General features: G+C 37.4%; 1 protein-coding gene across 13 annotated transcripts in view; it reads left to right on the top strand.

Annotated features, from left to right (window-relative positions):
- LRCH3 (leucine rich repeats and calponin homology domain containing 3) overlaps positions 1-15,432 on the top strand; it is a 66,969-nt gene that overhangs the window by 38,856 nt on the left and 12,681 nt on the right. For 4 of the 13 annotated variants that reach the window (XM_085325146.1, XM_085325140.1, XM_085325143.1 and 1 more), the window contains exons 9-15: positions 598-746; positions 3,533-3,609; positions 6,407-6,502; positions 6,912-6,963; positions 7,116-7,256; positions 8,521-8,568; positions 9,687-9,740. In XM_085325146.1, the coding sequence (XP_085181272.1) occupies positions 598-746; positions 3,533-3,609; positions 6,407-6,502; positions 6,912-6,963; positions 7,116-7,256; positions 8,521-8,568; positions 9,687-9,740 (617 nt within the window). Of the gene's footprint in view, positions 1-597; positions 747-3,532; positions 3,610-6,406; positions 6,503-6,911; positions 6,964-7,115; positions 7,257-8,520; positions 8,569-9,686; positions 9,741-13,194; positions 13,276-14,955; positions 15,028-15,432 lie in introns of all 13 variants that reach the window. The other 9 variants (XM_085325145.1, XM_085325139.1, XM_085325150.1 and 6 more) reach the window with 8 other exon arrangements.

The raw sequence follows: 15,432 nt of genomic DNA, 5'->3' as shown, positions 1-15,432 counted from the left end.
AAAATAAAGCTGCTGGATGCTGAATTCTTTTCTTATTTTAGCAATTTTCTTTGCTTTCTGTAGTCTTTTATTTCCACAAACCCTTTTTACATTTATTGCATTCACATCCAGGTAACTTGATCATGCTGTCCTCTGGGATTTTTTGTAGCAGTAGTTAGTAGTAGTATTTGTCATATCCATCTAATTTGTCTGAAGGAGATGAATTTTAAATCAAGAGAAATGATTCAAAATGTACATATATCATGTRTAGTCTTGGTGTCAGTTGATAGATAATGTTTACTTTTTGCTATTGGGGAAAAAAATCACATTATCTACTTTTGCAGTGACCAAAAAACTATCCACAAAYAGAAATTTAAAATTACATGCTTGATGTACGTGTTTCTCACTGCTTTTTTTTAAAAAACGTTCATTTCAAAACTCTAATTTTTAACATGTTAGCAGACCAGGCAGAATTCAAGAGCTTTCAGGCTGGGCTTTCCCCGATGGAAGAAAAACTGTAGGCCTTTAGTTCCTGACATTGTTTTCGTGTTGTTGTTTKTTTTCCCCTGCCTGCTGATTATCTAATTTTGGGTGTTTCCTTTGTGTATGTGTGTCAAGTGGAAAATGATCTCGATCAGATCGACTATATTGATAGCTGTGCCACAGAAGAGGAGGAGGAAGAGGTGAGGCAACCCAGGTGCATGGACTCAGACAGCCTCAGCACACAATTCATGGCATATATTGAACAGCGGCGAATCTCTAACGAGGTGGTGCTTTTATTTAAATTAGTTAAGTTCATATGCCCCAAGAAAGCCTTTTGATGGTATTAATGCTACTTGTCCTCAGAGGTTTTCTTCGATTTAAAAAAAAGAAAAAGAAAAGAAAAAAGTCTGGATTGGAGAAAGAGCATAACATTGTGCTTTGTAGAAGGTCAGAGTTGGAGTGTTAAGCTCCCTGAGTGCCCTTTGGGGTATATGGAATGAATCTGAAATAGCAACACCAGTTTTCCTCTCATGTGGGTTCCTGCAAGGTTTTGCATTAGGCCTATGAACAAGTTTTTCAAAGGAGTGTTCCCTTCAGAAAATACTGAAATTGATGCTTCTGACTGGTAATTGGCGATACCTGGAAAACTGATCATGTTTACCTGGTAATACTGAATGAAAATTGGCTTTTTCAGTGGCAAAATATGTTGATTATTATCTATGTAATGATGTAGTACAGGAATCTTGCAGCTGCATTAGTTTGTTCATGTTGATTGCAAGTTACTTCCCAGTAAACTTACTATCTTGAGCATCTATCTTAAGTTTGGACTAGCTTAAATACTAGGCTTTTTGAAAAGTCTGAAGATTTACAATTACTTTCTCTCTGTTAGTCTTGAGCAAAGCTTTGAAATGTTGCCACTGGTACAGACTGGATGTTTACATACTTACCTTTCTGAACAAAAAACATCTGTAGGTGAGATAAATCTGGCACTAAACTGTTTTCCATTAGTGAAAGAATAGTAAATGAGCAATAAATAAAGTATTGCTAGATAGGTTAGACAGTWCTCTAGACAGCTTTTTACATACATAGAAACAGGGTAGCTCTGACATTACCTTGTTTTTTCCCCTCAAAAAAAACCTCTTTGTTCTTTTTTCCAGTGAGTCTAAACTGTATCTCTTTCATTTTTGTTCTCAAATATCTTTCTTTTTCAGACTGGTATGTAATACTTGCACTGGAATGTTGCATTTTAGAAATCAGAATACTGTAACTGCAAAACAATTCCTGAGAGTCAGGACATGTACTTGTTTCCCCTTTCCTGAGGAGGAACTTTATTTATTTTCGCATATTTTTCAACAGCATTCACGCTATACTGTGTTAGTAACAGCAGCTTTTATTGATTTCTTGCTGTATCCAAATGATGTCCTAGAGCAGACAAGTGCAGTAATTACTGTGACTTTTCTTTAGCTCCCATCATTTTGTTCCTTTCTAGCTGCMCAAGTATTAGCATGCATTTGATCAAAATTCACAAAAGTTGCTTTGAAATTGCATGAATTGCCAAAATTGCATAAATTACCATTTCTAGTAGCTGCTGCTGTGAACACGTGGAGAACACTGTTCTGTTACAGTTTCTTGGGTGCTAGGCATTGGTGAGTCTCTTCAGAAATCAGACTAAAGAAACAGCTTCTTAGCCAAATAATGTTTCCTTCTGTGTTCTGCAAATCTCAATATCAAAATACAGAACTACACAGTTCAGTGGCTCCTTATATGCTCTGCATGAATAACTTGTCTGAAAAAATCCTTCTTTGTGGTTGATATGCTGGGTAGCATCCAGTGTGCTAAGTTTTGAATGTGTCCTTTCAGAGTTTTGTGTATTTTGAAATAGAAAGATGTATGCTCCTGGGGAGAAGGGAAGGGGAATTATGGATTTTTTAGTATCCTTGTAGGAGCTTGGTCCTCTTATTTATTATACTTTATATTATTGCTTACTGTGTTAAAATCAGTGACACAAATATCTATTGAAGATGCATTCATTTTGCAAGTCTCAAATTCGCTATCAAATCAGAGAGTCTCGTGCTATTTGAAGCATAGACACAAGACCAAACTCAAAAAAAGTTATTGGCAATACAAGTCAAAGACTCTCTTAGTTGTTAACARTGAGAAGATATTGATGCAAATCCAAAAACAGCTATTCATAAGGATCTATCTATTCAAAAAATTAAGYTATTTATTTTTAACCAAAGCAATGGTTTCTCTAAGAAGACAAGCAACCCAAAACACTTCACTACTTAAGAAGGCTGACTATATGCAAGGTGTACACAGGCACAAGTAAAAATTTGAAAGTTCATCTTGAAAATTTTCTATTTTGCCACATTAAAGGGTATTAATTTTTTTAATTACAAGGGCAATATGTCCCTGTTCCCAGTGGGACAAACTACTGTATAGCTCAAGTTAAGCTGCGAGTGTTCTCAGCTACCCCATCTTTGGCATTTTTTTACCCTGTCTGTAACCTGTCTACAGGCCAGCATAAGAGAGTGTCAGCTACTGTACCCTATTTTTCTGAAATTCAAGGCTACAAAATCACAGAAAAGGTGRGATTGGAAGGATCTCTGGAGATCATCTGGTCCACCACCCCCTCAGCAGGATCAGCCAGCGCAGGTTGCCCAGGACCATATCCATTGCCAGAGTGCTAGCTGCATTGCTGTACAGCTACATGTATCTTCTTTGAAGCCTAACTCCACATTTCTTCCAAGTGACGTTAATCATTTTATACCTGCACTGACTTCTCGGCATGGTTCTTAGTAGCGGAGATTTTTAAACTCTTTTTAAAATTTATCAGTAGGCATGTTTAATCTTGAAACAAAAGTTTATGTAAATCACAGGAAAAGATAAACGTTAACTTACTTTGTTGGAWACAAGCTCATCCCTGAGCTGGTTTGTGATTTGGGGGAGGGAGGTATCAGATATTTTGAATACCAGTAATTACAAATGTTACTTGGCAAGGAGATTCTCTGACATTCATGAACAGTATTCAGAACATGTTGCTAACTTCATCTTTTGTTATTTTGCTTAGAGCTCACCAGTAAAGCCTGTATCCATCAGAGATTTTCAAAGAACAGAGGATACAAGACGATATTTACATCAAAATAGGTAAGAGGATGTAGTAAGAGTAATTTTATAAAAGTTTCATGATGAATGCAGAGCATATATTTTGCTAAATGATTGATTAAAACATGACATTTTCTGCTGCTTTGCCAGAAATGTACATGACGTTTTACAAGTAAGCTGTTGTCCCAGATTAGGAATTCATATTCTGATGATGACAGTGACAAAAAGGTTTGACTATTCTAGAAAAGAATCTCAGCTTTAAATCAATTGGTTAAAGAAATCTGCCAGCTTAAAACATATACATTGTAACTGCTTTAATTTGTGCTTTTGAGACTGAATTTGTGTTTTGATCAAATAGATTGCTTAAGCTAAATTACTTTAGAAAAAAAGAAGGGATAAACATACTGCAGGTTTAGGGAAGCATAAAGGGAGTTAGTGTGGAGTAACTGAGGTGCTGTGAAGTCATGTTTTTCATTACTTCTTGGGGKTTTTTTGAGATTAGTTGGGTGATTTAAAATCAATTTAATTAAAAATGAGCTTTTCTGTGGCATAACAATGGGCTTACATCAGTGGAAGAACTGGGGTCAGTGCTGAGAACAGGAAGACTGCGTAGTTGCTTAGTTTAACAAAGTAGACCGTTTGAATTTCTCCAATACTTTTAAATGTTTGTTTAGCTTATCGGAAGGGTTAATGCTTATCCTGAAAAAACAGGTCAGAGTTGGACAGGATATAAATGAGGTGGCTGGGTTTAGAAGAAATTTCTGGTTGTCTAGTTGAAAGAATAGAAAATAAGCGAATATGTAGCTTCTTGCTAATGCAATTAAAATCAAAAGTAACAGAACCTCAATATGCCATTGAGGTACATCAGTATTTTGTGGAGTRGAAGTGGATGTGCAAGAGCTCAGCAGAAAATTGGCTTGATTGTACTAGGAATGTTAAAAAAATAGAATGAGAACTGCTAGCTTATAGGTATGTCATTATTTATGCTGACAGTAGAAATTCATTTTAATGGCATTCAAAAACAGTTTTTAAAGAGAAAACAAAATCAAGGACAGTATGTAAGTTTTTCCAAAATTATGATGACCTTTTCAGTAAGGATTTTGACCTGTGCAGTCAGAGTATAAATAGCTGTATGGATATAATAGAGGGTAACTCCTTCAGCATTCCTTACGCTATAGTGTCCACAGGGAAGACATGAAATAATGTAGCAGTTTGCCATGTTCTCCCGAGATGCAGAGTGTGTGCTTGATCTGAAAGACTGGGGGGAGGGGTGGTTGTTTGGGTTTTTTTTGTTGTTTGTTTGTTTGTTTGTTTTTCCTGTTTGGATGTTTGTGGTTGACATGGAAATAATCAGAGATTTTACAAACACTAGGTTGCATGACACATCTGAAGGAAGTAAGACAAGGTCAGTTAGCCAGGAGAGAGCAACTATTTACACACAAGATTTTGGCAGACCACACCAGTGATAAAGGAAACTGTAGTTCACTAAGATGTCCAGTGTTTTCAGAATTTTACTTGGATGTGGTAATGGATCTTTATGCAGAAGTACTTAATCAAAGATCTAAATGAATTGTAGTTTATTCATATTGTGCTACAGCAGAGCAAAATTCATAATGAGGCACAACAAAACTGATCATACTGTTACCTTCAAAATTCAKGAAAAATAGCTATAGGACAAATAATTATTATCTTTTATATATACTTACAGCTACTATTATTGGAATATTTCATTTGTGACAACCACAAGCGGTAAACTGCTTCCACAATAACTTTTTGCAAATGTCTTGGCAGGCAGCCTATTTTTTTTTTCACCATACTGGATCCATTAAAACTCTTGAAGAGTTGGATGTAATGCAGACTTCATCTTAAGAGTACTTACGTTAGTTGATTCAATTCAGTAAATACAWCTTGTGCCTGTGGACAGACTGTGGTGCGTTCCTAACTCAGCTGAGGGTACCCTGATCTGAATAAGGATCTTGCTTCTTGGCACTCAGTTGAGCCCAGTCCTGTCCACTCAGAACAGCACAGTAGTGGATCTGTCATGTGCATCAGTGCTAACCTAAGTGACAGAGGAGACCTGTAGCATATGGACCTTCCTTATCTCTTGACTTCCTCCATACAGGCAAGACCATTAGTCTGCATGTAGACCACAGCGCTGGTGACTTTTGGAAATGCATTTTCAGGTTTCTCTCACACACAATTGCAGCAGGARTGAGATTTGCTAAGTTTAGATTGTCAGAATAAACCACTCGAATTCCCACCTACTTTCTTTCCTGGAGACATCATAGCAGGGAACATGCGGTAGATGGTAGGCCTTGGGAATTGTTTTGGTGCTAGCAGCCTTCCTCCAGCTAAGAACTGCCCGCAAAATCTCTCTTCTGCTGTTGATGTGATAGATGAGACAGATCAGTTATTATTTACTTGATGACCTTGATCATCACTTGCATCACTGACAGTGAGAAAGTCATAATTTCATCAGTGAACAGATTTGTTCTGATAGTATCAAAGGTACTTTGTTTAATAATAATTCTGTTTTATTTCCAGAGCAGTATAGGATCATAATAACCAGAAAATAGTCTTGAAAGAGACTTTGTGTATTAAAATATCATTTTATTAAGCAAGTTCCATTCTTTAAATGATAAACTGCAGCAGATGTGATCTAACTTGGTATAGCAATATAATTTTTTCAGTCCTCTTAAATTTCATGKGTTTTTTTTCCTAAAGCTAATTATCTGGGCAATTACATTTACAAACAGCTGTAATCTAAGAAAAAATTAATTTGGCAATAGTTTATATGCATCAGTGGCCAATCCACCTTCCACCTGATGTTTACCTGCAGGGATACTGATGAGTTACGAAGACCTGAAACTCTAAATTTGATGCAGGACAGAGAGCAACACCAAGTACTAAGGAATTATGTGGACAGGACAGAGAGGTAGGGAAGAGAAGCATAAATTTCTGTTAAATTTTTTTAATTATCATTTTGCTAAATAATGATGATAACCAGCTGCTCCTTTATGTGAGGATCGTATGAAAAGTTCCTGAGTTGGTTACTTAATCAGCTCCTAGATCATGGTTATTAAGTACTAGATGTGTCAATATAGTAAGCCAAATGTACAGTCCTACTGATACATCTTGATCTGTGAAAGAACTTTATCTGTGTTCTTGATATGTGATAGAAACTATTGTCCAGAATCAATCACTACTGCAGCAGTTGGATTAACAGTTTAGCTTACTAAATAGTTGCTCTTTTAAAGTTAATGAGATTTGTGCATTGTTGACAACTGATATATGAAAAATTGTTTATATTTAAGGTAAAAGGTATTCTTCTTTTCATTTGTCAGACCCTTGGCTGATTCACCTTACTTTCTCTCTCTATCAAGTCATCACAGTCAGGTAACACATTGTTGTCCCTTGTTTTATTTTTTTGGATAAGCTTGACAGAAAAACAAACTTGCTTTAGCCACAAGGCATGGCAGTCTCTCTATCCCACCTTTCCTTCCCTGTGTAGCTCTGTCTTTACAGCTTAGTCCATTGTTTTGTTCCAGGTGCCTAATACAGACCCTGAGTTGCACCACAGGCACATAGAGCGTACCCGTCGGGAAGCCCAGATWGCAGCACTTCAATACGAGGAGGAGAGGATGAGAACAAAACAGATCCAAAGAGAAGCTGTCCTTGACTTTGTTAAAGTACCTCCTTTTAATACCCATTTGATACTAAACTTTTTTTTTTCTGGTCCCTCAATGAGTATTAATTAATAAGAACACTGACTTGGGCCTGGATGATATTTTTATAAAGCATATGGAGAAACAGCACTTCCATTCACAGTTGGTGCTATAACTTGACATGGACCAAACTAAAATTAGGGAGGAAGATGGAATAGATTTACCCAAAATATGATTTTTGTAAAGAATTCTGTTTCTACATAGTGGACCTCTCATTCTCCTAGTTTTTCATCTTTGTAAATGTGGACAAGGTATAAGGAAAGAGAATTCTTTATTTGGGACAGCTCAAAGAATTTTGAACAGAAATTTGGCAGAGAAGGCAGTCATACAGGAAGATAATGCTCCTTGACCTTAACACCTATTTCCATATTTTATGATGCAGAAGTAAGTTATCTGCAGATCAAGGAACAGTGCAGATTTATGACATGTCAGCTGCTCTGTGGGCACTACCTCTCTTTGTCTTTCATTGCAGCCAGTGCGAAGTAATCTACTCTTCTTTTGTAATTTCCTGTAATCCATAATATAGTTTACCACGCGAGCTTGTTTATATGCCAGTTGACTTAGATTTATGTCTTGCTGTTTACTGCTCTGGTGACCTACCAAATCTTGCCATCACAAATTCAAGAAATGTTACAGTTAATACATTAGGATTGGAATGGTCTGCAGAGAAGAAAAGAATACTATATTGCGTCTGTGTAATGTGTGATATTATTTTAGGAAAAGGTTTTTAACTGTCTGAAACTAGGCTTTTCATTAATACCAGCTCATCTCAGACCCCTGGCAATGCTTTTTGCTATCTTTATTATAGTTTCAGCTCTGCCTTTCAGTTGAAGGCTTTTAGGCATTTAAGATGCATTTTGTTCATTTGTTTTTTTGTTTTTTCTTCTATTGCCTTTGTTATTCATGAGCACTTTATTCTCAGCAACGATATTCCTCCCTTGGGTTATATTTGGGGTTTATCATGTACCTTTAATGTGCAACAACAATGTTGGAGGGGGGTGAAGAGTTGCCTTTCTAGGGCGTAAAAGCCCTCTTTTTTTTTTTTTTTTTTGACTAATATCTGTGAAGTTTCAGCTCAAAGAAACTTGAAATTTCCCTACTGCCTGTTTTATTTAAAARCTTAGACTTCCTATTTAAAAGACTTCTAAGTGGTGCTGTTTTGTTCTGAGCTTATGCTTCTCTGCCACGTCCTTTAAAATCGGTGTTTCATTATTCCTTTTCTCTATAGCAAAAAGCATCCTTAAGTCCTCAGAAGCAAAGTCCTCTGGATAATGAGGTAAGACTCCTGTAAGAATTTTGCTATGGCTGGCAGCATATAGATTCTCAGAGCTCTGTCAGAAATATTTTCCTGATTATGAAGAACTTTTCAGTCCTGGGCTATAGCACAGATTTTTTTTTCCACACTTAATAAGCATTGGGATTTTTGTTTATGGGATCAGTTTAATGTATTATTTCCTTGTATTCATGTAGATTGTGTGCCTGAGAATGTTTTGTTTTTGTTGTGTTGTTCTTGTTTTCTGTGTTCTGTATGGAAAATACATTCCATGTTCTATTTTAAGATACTCCTTGGAAGCAGTAGTTAAATTTCTACAGGAGTATCAGATGAGCTTTTTTGTTGCAGTCATTTCTCCTTCAGTGATCAGTTTTCTCCCATTTTATTATGTTTAGATTACTAGTTATTCTAGAAAAATCAAGCATTAGAATTTTGAGGGTTATCAGCTACGGGGGAAAAAAGCTTTATTTTAGTGTAGTTTTTTAATGAAAGTAATAAGCAAACAGAGAGGAAGAAAGTCATAAAAGGCTCAGTCTTCTAAAATATGCAGACCTGAGCCAATAATATCTATTCACTTTCTGAATCACATTTTTGTACAGTAACACATTTTCCTCTACCTGCCATCCCCAGTTTCCTCCAGGGAAAGATAATTCAGTGTTAATCAGATGAATAACTTTAACATAGTACACTTAAATACTACTTTAGAAGCATTTTTCCAACTCATTCTTTTTTTGTTTGAAAATTACCCAAACTTGAAGTATTTGGATTTTTTTGCTGCTTTGCTTTCTTAATGTTCTTCTGTTCTGAACTTACTCTTCCAAAGGGTCTTTTGTTCTACCACAGTAAGAATTGTGAATACATGGTTGTCTGAATTTGCTTGAGACAACACAGAAAGCAGAATAATTAATTCCTGAAGTGATAAGAATACACTGTAATCCATGGGTCATGTGGCTATATATTCCTATGTTTTCTTACCTTTACTTACATACACTGTGTGGAACTGTAGAGAATCCGCCTGAAAATGCAGTTAACGGGTCATACATATTCCAGAATGTCTGTCTGTTCACATACTGTGTCGTTCTGTGTGTTTCTGACATTACTCCATCTTTCCCACCTCCCAGTGTCCCTTTCCATCCAGAAGGTCTCAGCATACTGATGATAGTGCCTTGTTAGTGGTAAGAATCCTGCACGTAATGACCTTTTTATGTGGCAGATTCTAGAGTATAAAARTAACGAGATGTTATGATTGTCTCAGATTAGACCAACTATTTTAGAGCTAATCTAAATAGCATAAAACATGGCCATCTTTGAAAAATGACTTAGCTGTGAACTTTGATGCCATGAATACTACCGTTGTAGTATAGCTTGTACTACCAGCGATTTGGTGGTAATGGAGCARTGTTTTCCCATATAACACTTAAAGCTTAGCTTTTGCTGAGAGCAGAAGGAAATTACTGGTAATGAAGAACAGCTAGAATTCAAAATACACCTCTCTCAGTTCCAGTTTGATTCCTCCTGTGTTCAGCTTGCATCCTAATTGATGAGCTCTTTGGTGTTAAGTAAAATATTCTTAATGCTTTGCATATAGCCTTCTACTTTAACTTGTTTACATACTGCACACAGTGATTAGAAGTACTCAGTATCTCAGTAATCATATCATAACAGATGTTACGTACTAATGCTACAAATCATGAAATATTCCTCATGTTTTTATTGTTTATCAGTGACAAAATCTAAAAATCTATTTTGGATACTAGAAAAAACTAAAATATTTATATATTCACTTCATGTTTTATGCTATTTCTTCCTTTATGGTATCTTAGCAATGTAGCATAATTGAAGAGTTTAATGCCATAATCCCTGCCTATTAAAAAAAAAAGAGAGAGAGAGAGAACAGATTTGCCTGCTGTTGCATGATTGCATGTCTGGGGTTTATTTTCTTAATTCATGTGCTTCTGTGATCTTCCTAAACTTTCATTAGACAGCGCACTCGGGTAGAATATTTCCCATCAGAATGTGTTGGTCAAGATATTTGCTGTCTCTCTGTTCAGATTTTTTTTTTGTTTTTCCTGCTATCACCTGACTAGCACTGTGTGAGAGAGAGAAGGAAAGCTTGTATAATATCAGAGAGTGATTCAGTTGTGATTATGCATGTGCCTCTTCAGTGAAATCACAATCAGTATATAAAAACATGCTTTCCTATTTATATAGTAAGAAACAGGAGAGAAAATAAGTGACTCGTGTTAAGTATTGCTATTCTGTTGTCAGTGAGCTCATCTTTGGAATGTATTTTAAAGATGCCTTTAAGCACCCTGTTTCTGTTTGATTATGTGATCCCATTGCTTTTGTAGTAAATTAATATATTGAACTTTACATTATACATACCTTGGTGTTTTCAGAAATTATTTTTCTGGGCTTCCAACACCATTGATTTCTTTTATGTCTTTATTCAAGATACATCCTTGCCTTTCACAGAAGTGATGAGGCTGAGAAGGAAAGATGAAATCAGATTAGAAAATGGTCATCTTTTTATTCATTTTTCTTCTGGTTCTTTATTCTTCTCAGTAGCACTTAACCCAGTGTGTCATATATTATTAGTTTTCTGAATTTTTGAAGTAAGATCTTGAGATTTATTTTGTAGTGGAAATATATATTGTGTCTAACGATGACATATGCCAGGACAGCTGCTTTTAGCAATTATTGTAACTGAAACAGTGAGCCCTTACTCGTTCATGATTTTGTAGCATTTTTTTTTTCCCATGAATATATTTCCTATAGCAAAAACTTGTTCAACAATGAGAAAATGTTCATTAATTCGCTAGGAGTTGAAATTACTTTTGTCTTACAAAATTTGTTGCATTCCATTTGACACTTTCTCTGTCCTTATAGAATTTGAAATTTAACTAGATCTTATTTTTRAGGATGATCTTTTCCTCCACTGAACTGTAGGGGTGGAATTTAATGTCGAAACTCTATTCAGTAATAAGAGTTTTCAGTACCTGTTTTCCATTTAGGTATAATTTCTCTGTGTCGGTCTTTCTCCCTCTGCCTAAGTACCATATGTGCTAGTATAAACCTTTCCTCACACAGATTTAATTATTTTCAGTGTTTGAACTTGCAGATAATTTAATTTAAAAAAGAAAATGTTGTATTCTGATAGGTTTTCCATTGATTGCTTTAGCTTTATGCTTCGTGGCTAGATGGTAGAAATGCAGAAATACAATCAAAGACCTTTTGTTCAGTGTTTCCGTCATTACATCAGAGCTCTATAAATGGAGCAGTTACTTTTCTTTTGCTCCAAGCAATGTTTCACCTTGGATGTAATGAAAAGATACAAAAAACAAGTTTAATAAGGTAATTAGGAGACAAGTGACTGTTTTATTTTTGCTGCTTCTCTTTTCTGGTTCTGTTACTAGTTTAATAGAAACTTCCTTGAAAGCAGAATATAAATTGGGAGCCATCTTTTTAAATGTTATGTCACCTTTCTTTTGGGCTTCTCCATAAATAATGATAAAAAGGCAACGTATAAAGGTAAAATGGTTATTCCCTTCCACTTGCAAAAACGCTTTGAAGCGTGTGTTCAAGCGCATGAAACAGCTAGGCGCACCTTCCGCAAACGTCAGTAATTCGGTTCAGGTGCACGTTTCTTATAAACGCCTGTGAACTGAAGCAACGTGGAGTTTGGTTGTAGCACTGAAGCGTGCCCTGCGATGGATTTCCTCGTGGTGGCTTGTAACAGCCAGGCTAATCAAAATGTTGCTGAAGGGATGTAATCCCTAGCCTCTCCGAGAAGATTTATTAGGTAACCTGAAGTTTTGTGTTAGTCATATCCTGCTTGCCGTTCTCGTAAGAGCAGCCCCGTCAGTTGTCATTAGGATTACTTGTTGAGAAAACACCAAGGCTTCAGACTCTGCTAACGATTCCAGCCTTGAGTTGCTTCTGTAACTCATTTGTCCCCGAATATCTTTTTGTTTTCTCTCATGCTGTCCCTTACAAGGTGACTGCTGTGGAAGAAACCCCCACAGGTGCCATCCTTGCCTTTCTCTCAGGCTGCTTCTCCGTTTCCCGCTGCCGTGAGGCCCGCCAAAGACCTGATAAACGTTAGGCAGCTGGTGTGGCCTCTCGAGCGCCGCCCGCGTGTCCCTGTTACCGCGGGCTCCCCCCGCGCTGGGGCCCGAGACTGTCATGGCAGCGTTCAGCACGTGCGGTCGCTGTCATGTTTAAAGCAGGCTTTTAGGCACCGCCGTACTACAAACAATAATGATACGAGTAAAGTAAGCAGGATTTGAATTATACTGGCTTACACCCTGGAGTTTTCTCTGGGGTGGTTGGCATCCATTTCTGTAGTCAAACCAAATTCACTTAAAATATCCTTATTTACTTAATGCAAATTCCTGGTTGGGCCCTCTTTTGGCAAACCCCATCTCTACGATTATTTTCTGGCGAGGGGAGATTTCTCTGACTTCAGTGCTAGACCCCAAGACGGGGTGCAGCATGTGCACTAGCGTGTGGCGGGTCTGCATTGCAGCACCCTGGCTCCTTTTGTATTGCAGCAACTTTTCATACAGTTGTTCTTTACCTCTCTTCTTCCTCTCTTCCCTCCTTTTCTTTGCTTGCTGTCCCTGACAGAATGGCTTTGAGCCTCTCTTTGTGTTTGAGATTGACAATAACACCAATACCATTAAAAGGCGGCCAGGGACTCGCAAACAGGTGAAAAGCATGTCGCGTGTTGCTGTTGTGGTTGTCGTGCCCTGTGCTGTGCTGTGCTGTGCTGTGCTCCCCTTCCCTCGGCCCGCTGGGCCGGCGCTGGATTGCGGCTCCTCCTTTCCGTTAGTCTTGTTGTCAAGGTTGTCTTGTTTTTTTATGCAGAAATAAACAGTTCAGTTAACAGAAACCCGGGGTCTGTAACGTTTCGGTTTGTTTGCTTTTCCAAGTGGCAGTGAAGGTTTTATTTGCTTGAGTCAAGTGATATTTTTGAAATTCTTATCTCTTTCTTAAAAAAAAAAAAAAAAAAAGAAAAAGAAAAGAAAGAAAGAAAAGAAAAAAGAAAATCCCACTACACTGCTGCAGAGAAGAGGTTGCCTTGAGGATCAGCTACCAAGTCTGCATGGTTCCTAGAGATGTTTGTGTTTAGGGCTTGCCCAGTGTGTACCCTCTCTTTCTAGGCCTTTCTGGCTGCACTTTTCTGAAGAGGCAGAATAGCTGCAAATCTTTTAAAACACTAACAGCCAAAGCATGTAGCTCGCACCTATAGATTTCCTAGGTGTCATTTAGTGTGGTTTTTTGTATGTTGAAGTGCTGCTCTGCTGTTTCAGTGCTGTTTCAGAAAGTCTTGTTTCATTCCTCAGTCATTCAGTCCTCAAATGTTTTTTGTGTGTATTTTTGATAACCAGAGGGATAAAAAGTAGGTCGTGCTAATTAAAATTCAGAAGGCAACATTTGCATTATTACTTCAAGTGCCTCAGATATTTAGTACCCCAAGTATCCTGCTTTGGGCTTTCCTGTGATTTCATTTTTGTGGGAACAACTGTTATGTGTTTAGACAAGAGACTTTCATAATTGACATTATTTCCCACAGTCTGACACAACCTTGCCCAGTAGCAGCAGCGCTGGCTGAGGAATTCACAGAGAGAATGAATTTGGCCCTTCAGATGCACCTGTCAGTGACAGAGACGTATTGGCAGGCTGGAGCTCCTGTTCTGGACACATGAAAAGTAGTTTTTTGTTTGGTGTTGATTTTAATTGAAATTTGGCAGCACTTTGACAGCACTGTAAATCTTCGCGCTGACATCTTCTCCCAGAGCTAGACTCCAGAATCGCCTGTCTTTTGTTTGCTTGTGCTTCACAAAGGTCAGCGTTAGGTGGTTGGGGCAGACACAGGATGTTGGTGTATTCTTAAGCCTGTCAGATGTGGCTATCTGCATTCACAAAATTAAGAAGAAAACAACCTGCTAAAACTGCACAATGTGATTGAAACATAATTTGTTTGAAATGTGCTAAAAAGAAGGCTATTTATTTTGAATAGTGGCTCCAAATGAACTGTTGTAGGATAAGCTTTCCTTTTGGGGCCAGAGTCTGCTGGCATAGGCGCTGTATTAATAATGAAGCTCAAACCTCGTTTATTGTTCTTAATTCTGCTTCTGATGTCGCTGTGGTGTGTGTAGAAGAGACATGCCACCTCCCAGGCTTATTAGCCAGAAAATTTGGGAGGATAGGAAGGCTTTAACTGTAGTTCAGCAAGTAAATATCTGTTGTTCTTTGCCCATTGAGTGTTTCAGAGACTGTGACCACCTCTTCCTTTCTAATTTCTTTAYTGTGTTCCTCCTCTGCATGTGACCTGTCAACTGTTTGCTAACACTACTGCTGCCTTCTCTTTCTTTCTGTGTTCAGTCAYTCTCAGGGTTGAGTCAAGAAGGCTGTGCTACTACCCTGCCTAATGCCTCTACCTTCAGACCTGTCAAGGTATCTCTTGCTATTATCATTCACCAGTAAAGCCAACAAAAACTCTTGGATCCACACATCTGTTTTAACAGGTGTTAGTCTTTCAGCTTCTAATCAAAAGTTCAGGTAGGGTATGAACCTGATCTACCTAATTAAATTATAGTAGATGTTACCTCACTTTAGCTTTAGGCTGTGTCTACAGGAGGCCTAAATCAAAACAACATGTTAACCAGTCTCTGTTTGGAGGGATTCTTAGTCATCTTTGATGTTGCGTTTTATTTACAAAATTGTTTTCTCTTGATCAAGTTAAGTTAATTGGAAGTACTTTTGTTGTATTCTTTACCAGCTTACTTTTACTGCTGAATACAGCTATCCTGTATTTCTTTCTCCTTTGTGGAAACTGCTATAATAAATGCATTCATCACA

The sequence above is a fragment of the Rhea americana genome, unplaced genomic scaffold, assembly GCF_003343005.1.
Source record: "Rhea americana isolate MKP2758 unplaced genomic scaffold, rheAme1 scaffold_96, whole genome shotgun sequence".
Taxonomy (NCBI): Eukaryota; Metazoa; Chordata; class Aves; order Rheiformes; family Rheidae; genus Rhea; species Rhea americana.
The sequence above is the reverse complement of the archived record's forward strand: the minus strand, read 5'-3'. Positions and strand labels throughout refer to the sequence as shown.